The sequence below is a fragment of the Cyprinus carpio genome, chromosome A15, assembly GCF_018340385.1.
Source record: "Cyprinus carpio isolate SPL01 chromosome A15, ASM1834038v1, whole genome shotgun sequence".
In the NCBI taxonomy this organism is placed as follows: Eukaryota; Metazoa; Chordata; class Actinopteri; order Cypriniformes; family Cyprinidae; genus Cyprinus; species Cyprinus carpio.
In genome coordinates this window covers 20,883,993-20,892,701 of record NC_056586.1, presented here as the reverse complement: position 1 = coordinate 20,892,701, position 8,709 = coordinate 20,883,993, and the positions used below count along the sequence as shown (strand labels likewise).

Sequence of the window (8,709 nt, the reverse complement as noted above, 5' to 3'; positions counted from 1 at the left end):
ACGAAGTGGAGTCCAGCCCGAGGTCGTCACATGTGGTTGCAGATTTCAACTTGTAAAAAGCGTTCATGTCCTCATAGAACTCATAGGTTTTCTGAAAGCTACAACTTTTACCAATACCATCTGACCACCTCAGATTCATTAGGCGATATGTTTAAGCATTGATAGTGCAACAGTGGGTGCTTCTAAATTCTTATTTGTGCATCCTCGGTTCCTTTCCTTGCTTCCTTTCCTTCAAGAGGCGAGGGAAGAATGCAAGGAAAAGACGCGAGGATCGAAGAATTTAATCAAGTGAAATGAAATATCCTCACTCCCTTTAGCGTCACTTCAAAGCATCATCAGCTGTGCTAAAGGGATCTGCCCTTATGTTGTTAGAGTTTGTTATTTAAGACATTCATAATAAATATTAATAAAGCAAGATGCCAGCTGTTTGAAGTATATGACGTGGTTTATTTAAACTGCAAATGTAAAATATAAATTAAAATTATTAAAACAGATGTGAAGGGGAGGAGAATTTATACATGCATCAGGTTTTTTGATGAGGACAGAGGACAGGATTGAGGACAGAGGACTGAGGAAACGAGGAGGGATATTGAGAAGCACCCATTGAGTCCAATGGTGTGAACGGCTCCAAGTAGAATGTCACATGTTGTCATCTTGAAATGATAGTAGTTGAGTGTTGGCATTTGTGATGTGTTAGGGTGCGTTCCAAACTCACCCTAATGCTAATATCGCCCTCCAAAGGGCACTTCGGGGTGAAAACAATCATGGCCACCATACTGAAGGGTTCGTTCCAAACTGAAAAGCTCAAAACTGGCCACTTCAAAGGGCCCTTCAGAATGAAGGAATTCGAAGGGTACAACTGATGGACACATCGGACTCCCATGATCCTTTGTGCAGATTCTTTGCATGATGACGCCACCACATGTGATGATGACGCAGAAGGGCACTTCAAAAGTAGTATGATAATTTTAAGTTTGCATAACTTTAAACAGTTTGTACAGAAAACTTATTAATAAAGTATACTTATGTACTGTTGACTTAAAATAATTAGTTATGTTAACTTCTTATTAGTGTTCCCATTACTTGGAAAATATTAGGAAACCGATTGCCTTAATATTAGCAAGTAAGATAAACTAAAAACATTAAGTAAAGACAAAAAGCAACAAACGAACTTTTGTAAAAGATTTTTTATTGTCTACAGGTAGTACAGTGTACCAAACAATTTCCATTCAAGCACTGCTAAATTCTAAATACAGTTTTTTTTTTTTTTTTTTTTTACATAGGGTTAAAACTTTTTGAAGCTCAAAAGGCACCAAAAATGTGCAATGCAAGTGCAACATATGAACCCTTCCAAATGGAATGCAGGGTTATGCCTTGTCCAAATACCCACACTTGCGGTCTTTGCACTTGACCACTTGACTACTCAAAGGACGTATTTCCTGTATTTGGTCCAAATGATAAAGTGAGCACGAAGACCACAAGTGTGTGTAGAACTTTTCATTACCTGATGGGACACACTATAGTGTTGTAAAAATGCAAGTGTTTACAGAGCTTTATTTTTATTTTCAATACTTTGCATTTTAAAATCAACTTCTAAATGTCTGTTCAATAGTCCATATAAGAGATAAGAGACACAATTTAATTTTGTGGTGCTTCTGATTAAGTGATAAAATGCAGTTGCAAATGTTGTACAAAATAATTATCACCACTATTCATTTGCACCAATAAAATGTGCAACTATTTGTTTTACTACCAAATTATATTTAATATCTATTATTAATGTTTAACATACATTGGAAAAGTTTCCGTGACCTCTCACGAGATCTCGGCAAAAAGTCTCATGATTTATTTCCAGAACGTGATGCATGATGGGATACACTAAGCCTTGAATACCGCTCCAGAGTATTTCAGGCTTATTTGAAAACTACATGGTATGTGTGTTGGAGCAGGGTTGGAACTAAACTCTGCAGGGCTGTGGTCCTCCAGGAACTGAGCTTGACACCCCTTCTATCTGTCTTATTTTTTCTGTAAGAGTGGGTGCGTCCATTTGTACGTTTTATGTGTCTGGCTTCTGGTCTCTACCACTTCCAGCTATTTTTAGCTGTACAATACAGCTCGTTTTGCTGTTTGATATTGCAAACTGGTGCGTCTTAACTCATTATTTTAATGTGTTATCTTAATTATGAACAGAGTGGTTTGTAGTGTAAACAGTTTCAGTGTTTACTGCACGTTGTTCTTCTTCTCGTTATTTCCCAACAGCGGCTAATGAACCGGAAATCTCGCACATTCACAGAAAACGGCCTACTTCCGCATTGAAATATTAGGTGGATAGAGTATTTACTACGGCATGCACTGAATAAAGGTTCTATACATTATGCTGTTTTCACAACTCTCAAAACTCTATTATGAGCTTTTGTCTATGAAGTTTGGAGATTTTTCAGAAATATGTTTCCTCAGCCGAACACTCGGTATGTTGATAAACTACTGAAGTGTTTGAGTGAAGTGTTACAAAGATCACTTAGATGTATACTGATCTGTGTAGATTATGGTTGAAAATGAAAGAAAGATTATAGAGATTTCAAAGGATAGTTTACAGAAATGCATTCACACACAGAGAGGAAGAGAGATTTAATGAGTTATGAGGAAAGTATCCCATTAGGAATAAGCGCAAGGGGTGCTATGTCATCAGCAGCACACACACCCTGCGGGCCACTGCCCCCTGAGAGCTGCTAATGATGGAGAAAAACGCAGGCAGACCGACCTGGTCACATTTGTAAATACTACACATGTAAATATGCACACTCATACATGCTGAGGCTCTGATTGAGTTTTCAGCTCTCTGTAGACATCATTACTAACCCATCATAGATTTAGATTCTCATGATTTCACTTTGTATATTTGCATGTGGTGTGTGTGAGAGAGACAATGCTTATCTGTTCGCATTATTAAAGCATGGCGAAAGACCAGTTTAACACTCTATGACACTTGTTTTTCCATGAGAACTCACACAGCCAAAGGCCTTTTCTCCTCATTCACACTGCAGTGTCATTTTCTGAGTTTGTTTCTGACTTTTTTTAAATTCTATGTTTGGACGTTTTCCTCTTGGGGTCCCTCTTACGCTGGTTGCTCCCCCAAAAAGACTCAGATGCCTGCACTATCTTCACACCTGCATCCAATTATTCTGATACTGGCAGTTTTGGCTCTCGAGAGAGGAATCCAACTCAGATTTGAATCAGTTCTTAATCCCCAAAAGAGACATGTAACTGCTCCGGGATGCGTGAACATGAGCAGATCTGGAGAATGCTTTTGAGTTTGAGGTGGAACTGAATTAACCTCCCCATGTTTCAGGGAACATACCTCCCATCAAGAAACAGTTTTTAATAGATTCAGAAAAAAGAGTGTATACGTGTTATCATGCATGTGAGAAAAAAGTTGTTTATAAGATGCTGGCAAGCGCTTTTGGGCATGAAATAATGGATTTGACTAAGTTTGCCATGTTAAAAGGTATTCAGAGTTTTAAAACACTTGAAGCAAAAGTTCACCCAGAAAAATGAAGAATCTGTAATCATTCTTGTTTTTTTATATATATATATATATATATATATATATATATATATATATATATATATATATATATATATATATATGTATGTGTATGTGTATTTTGAAAGTCAATGAGGATACAAACAACATTGTGAAGACAAATTATAATATCTGTTAGATAAAATGTTATTAAGACTATCTGTAGTTTTGATATCTTTTTTGTGTTCCAGAGAATGAGTAATATAATAATTAAAAAATCATTCTTACCTTGTCTTCAAATTTCATTGTGTACTTGACATCATTGTGCATAATTGTAAATTTATCTAAGCCAAATGCAAATATCAGCATTTTATCACATTCATTTTTGCATTTAATGGAAATTATAATCACCACTTTGCAGATATATTGTTTTTATGGCATGGCACATAGCAACACCCTAGCAACCACCCAGAACACCTCTGCGACCACATAGTGCCGAGTTTTGGCATGGCAAGCACTGCTCACATTTTCTTCAGATGTACATATCACAATGTACATATCTAGTTGAAAATAATTATCGCCGCTTTGCGGAGATGTTGTTTTATGGCAACTTAATCAAGCCAACCCAAAAAAAAAATACTTTTGTCATTAATCACTTACCCCCATGTCGTTCCAAACCAGTAAAAGCTTTGTTCATCTTCAGAACACAATTTAAGATATTTTGGATGAAAATCGGGAGGCTTTGGACTGACTGTCCCATTGACTGCCAGGTAAATTATACTATAAAGGTCCAGAAAAATATGAAAGTCATTGTCAGAACAGTCCATCTGCCATCAGTGGTTCAATCAGAATTTTATGAAGCATTGAGAATACTTTTTGTACGTGAAGAAAACAGAAATAACAAATTTATTCAACAATTTGTCTCCTCTGTGTCTCTCCACATCACAATAGCGCCATTTTGGCAGATGGACTATTCTGACAATGTCTTTCATACTTTTCTGGACCTTGTCAGTGTAATTTACTTGTCCCATTGACTACAGTCAATGGGACAGTCACAAGCCTCCCGGTTTTCATCCAAAATATCTTAAATTGTGTTCCGTTTGGAACGACATGGGGGTAAGTGATTAATGACAAAATTTTCATTTTGGGGGAGTATCCCTTTAAGTAAGCAAAACAAGGAATTGGTTTAGTGAGAGAGAGAGTCAGTGGAAACAGTAAATTGGATGAATGAACATGCTAATGTCTTTGTTTACTCAAAATAATCATCGTCATCATCGCTCAAGTATGAAATCAAAATGCACACATATTACAGACATTACACAGTGCGATTTAAAATCAAAACATGGGCAATTAGAGCAAAACAAACTGCATAATGAAAACACATTGTTTACACACCAGTTCATCTGCTCCTGGAGAACTGCTTCAACCACTGGGGTCTAATGGACCCGGAGCCATATTACGTCATTAAACGAATATTGACTTTGCTTTTGTGTGATTATATGAAGCTCCAGCAGTGTTGAAGAATTTCAGATTCTATGTCTTTTCACAGTCTTGTGATTACTGCAATTTTATGAGGTACTAAACAGTGTTAAAACATAACATTGTTTGTGTTTCTCTCTGTGGAGATCTTCATAACTTCTTTACTGTTCATGCTGTCTTTCATTTCCATTTCTCTTTTACCTTGTTTCTAAGAGAAAGTAAATCACACACATATACACACACACACTATTAAACAACAGGGGAATGACACACACTCACTCACACCAACATATACCCTCCTTGCTCCTTCCGGAAAGTCAAAGTGTGGTGTCATTAAGCAGAGAGATCAGGTGGGGCTGTTTAAACTCTTTTGCTATTAATGCCACCACAGGAAACATCAAACATGCAGAAAGAACAAACCGATGCCACCTGTTGCCCCCGGAAATGTGCCTACCTTTTCACACAATCCCAATCCCCCCCACAACCACCACCACCCATCCAAAAAAAAAAAACTAACTAGCCACTTTACGATGCAATATTGGCAATTGTAGATTGAATTAAATGCGACAGTCTCCTAAGATTTCTTTTAAAGTCTTTAATTAGTTGTAATAAATGGAGATGCTGCAGACTGTCATATTGAAATGCATTGAAGGCTTGCTAATCACTTTAAAAGCTCTGAGGCAGATGTCAAGATTGTTGTGACGCGTGGCATGAAAATGTGAACCATTTAAAAGGATTTTTTTGTCTGTGTGTGTGTTTGTATGAGTGGTATATTTACTGACGTCTTTTGAAATAGAGAGATTACACGTGGGTGGGTGGATATGGACCCCCATGAAAGAATAGGAAGGCTGTTGCCACACACATACATATGCACACATATTCACTGGTACAGTAAATGTATGTTATTGAAATATTTATACTTGGATAAATGCATATTCATAATCTATATAAAAACTAAATATATATTATATTAATATAGGCCCTATGCAATATATAGTGGAAATATAACTGTAAAGTTAATAGCTATTAAAATTTCCTTATCTTTTATAACAACATGACTGATTATGTTTTCTGACAATTTTATGGAAATGAAAGATTATAGAGCTATGATTATAGAGCCTAGTAGTACACACACACACACACACACACACACACACACCAGTACATACATGTGTGTGTGTGTGTATATATATATATATATATATATATATATATATATATATATATATATATATATATATATATATATATATATATATATATACACACACACACACACACACACACTTTACTTGGCTTCATACAGCTTTGCAAATATTATCATTGAGCTGCAAAAAACATTATACCCATTACATATATGATTTTTCTCAAGTACAACACATGAAACTGATAAATTTAAGTTTATATTTTCATGGTTTTCTTTGTAGATTCATTTAAAAAGATATGTGTGCAGTCAGGGATGAAGGACCAGAAGAAAAAGAGACTGTAAAACAACCATAGAGTGAACTGCACCTGCTGTCTTCCTACAGTATGTCCTATTTTCTGTAAATGTCAGAGATAATGATGTGTTTTAAATGTAACTGTGCATACCCAGAATGAGTGCAGTAAGAGCAGTGGCCATATATGTGTCAAAAGAAAAAACGCTGATGACGTGTTCATAATATAGAACGGTGGTCCACAGTTCTGATGGCTGATCTCCCTGTCAGTCTCACCATCTGTATTCAACCTCAGACCAGGCTGCACAGGGAGATAGGCCTACCACACACACACGCACACAGTGGGCAAAGGACCTTTCAACTGGCAGGAAGACACAAACCCATAATTGTTTAAGAGCTTTCTTAACTGGATCTCTTAATGCTGAAAGCGAAATGTTATTAAGAGCCTCTGTGATTCATCTGCCTAATAGAGTCTCTCTCTCCATCTTTCACAATCACTTTGGCTCTTAAATGGGTCTGAAAGATTTCCACACAGTGCAGGTCAACATTAAATTCAGGCTTATTGATAAGCTGCCAAACTCACACCTGCCATCCAAAAAAAGACATCGTCCTTCTGGAAAGAGGAGACCTCTTGGAAGGTGTTATTTTTTATTTTTTTTTTTTTTTCATGCCTTTGGCTTTTACACACTATAAAATCAGTGTTATCAATGTTGTATGAAGAGGTCTGTATGTGTTTAAGTTGGTTGGACAAAGTTGCATTATGCATTGGCTCTGAAACATAGATTTTATTCAAACAAACAATTAAAAATAGTGATATCTGCTAAAGTACAATTGAAAGCAGATGCGCACACATCCGCAAAACATTCTTTCCGATGACACATCAATAGCCTTGGAAAACATAGTCAATTAGAGCTATCATCGTTGTTAAACGACAAATATAATCATTTTATTTTCTTATATACAGTTTAGATATGATGAAGAATACGTGAAAGACGGGAAAAAAAGAAATATGAAGTAGTAAAAAAGAATAAGTCAAAAGAAAACGCTTTGCGGTGAGAAATTAACACGACGTGAAAGTTTTCCAGAAGAAGTTCTTGCATCCGGCTTTGCGCTCGCGAGGTGCCAGCATGGGACCGGCGGCGCGCTCGAGCTCCAGACGGACATCATCTTTCTCCACAGCGCGGGACAGATCCTCGGGCTCCAGCGCCTCGTTTTCTGCTTGCACCAGGTCCGAGAGCAACTCTGCAAGTGTGTATCTGGCGAGTTCCTGAAGAAATTAAGAGGGGTGGGGTGCTTTAGTATGTTTGCATACTTGTTGCCAAAGGTGCCTCCGATAATGCGAACACAGAAAAAAGGTACAAAGCTGTCACTGTGTTGGCACCCTTAGGGTACAAAAGCTACAAGTTACATCTTTGTACCTTATTTACTCCTAAATTATACATATTAACACCTTTTTAAAAGAGTTCCGCCCTAGTGACAGTATAGTACAATTTTTTCAAGTGAAGAAAGAAACATCGAAGACGTTTGCACAAAACAAATGACTGTCTAAAAATGTACGCACTGATTTAGTTTTACATCGAATTCTTAAGTGTTGTGTTGAATAAAGCCGAAGTTTGCAATTTTTTTAAATAATTTTGCTCTTCGGAAATCTTTTAAGTCGGACTGTCTGACAAGCGCCATTTGTTATCTGAATTTATTTCCGTTTTATATGTAGGCTAAAATGCACTGTCTAGAGTGTTTAAATGTCTTAAGTGCTTAAGTTTTCTTTCTTTGCCTTTTCTGATTCCTAATGTTTGCATGATCAGTAGTTTATGTTTGCGTCATAATCAACATTATGCAAGTTCAAACGACCTGAATTGTAGAACTTTAGTCTCAAGATGTAGCTGCTTTCGTAGATTTCAGCACCATGGACAGTGATTTTAGTTTGTTTGCTGACATTTTATGATTCAGTATAGTCATTTATAACACATATAAAATTACTAAAACTAGTAATTAATGTAGGTATTTGGTTTACCTGTTTTCCAGCCGGGTTGAGGAGAGATCTCTGCAGAAGTTGGCGGAGTTTGGCGTCTGTCGGTGCTGCTGAGACACTGCTGACTGCGAGCGCAAGGGACAGGAGCGCTAGTGCGCACTGGATACGCGTGGAGAGCATCTTTGAAAGTTTTGATTTGGTGGGAAATTAAAAGGAGAGAGACGCGTCGGGTAGCGCTGCGCTAGTTGTAAGTCGCCTCTTCTATCTCTTTGCTCCTTCCTTTGCAGCTCATTCCTGCA

The 8,709-nt window shown here is 37.1% G+C and overlaps 1 protein-coding gene across 1 annotated transcript; it reads right to left on the bottom strand.

Moving 5' to 3' along the window:
* Window positions 1-7,208: 7,208 nt before the first annotated feature.
* Window positions 7,209-8,709, bottom strand: LOC109104126 (somatostatin-1A-like). Its single transcript, XM_042771515.1, has 2 exons — window positions 8,453-8,709; window positions 7,209-7,705 (listed from the first exon to the last, which is right to left on the bottom strand). Exons 1-2 carry the CDS (start codon window positions 8,588-8,590, stop codon window positions 7,499-7,501), a joined length of 345 nt encoding a protein of 114 aa, XP_042627449.1. The 5' UTR covers window positions 8,591-8,709; the 3' UTR covers window positions 7,209-7,498.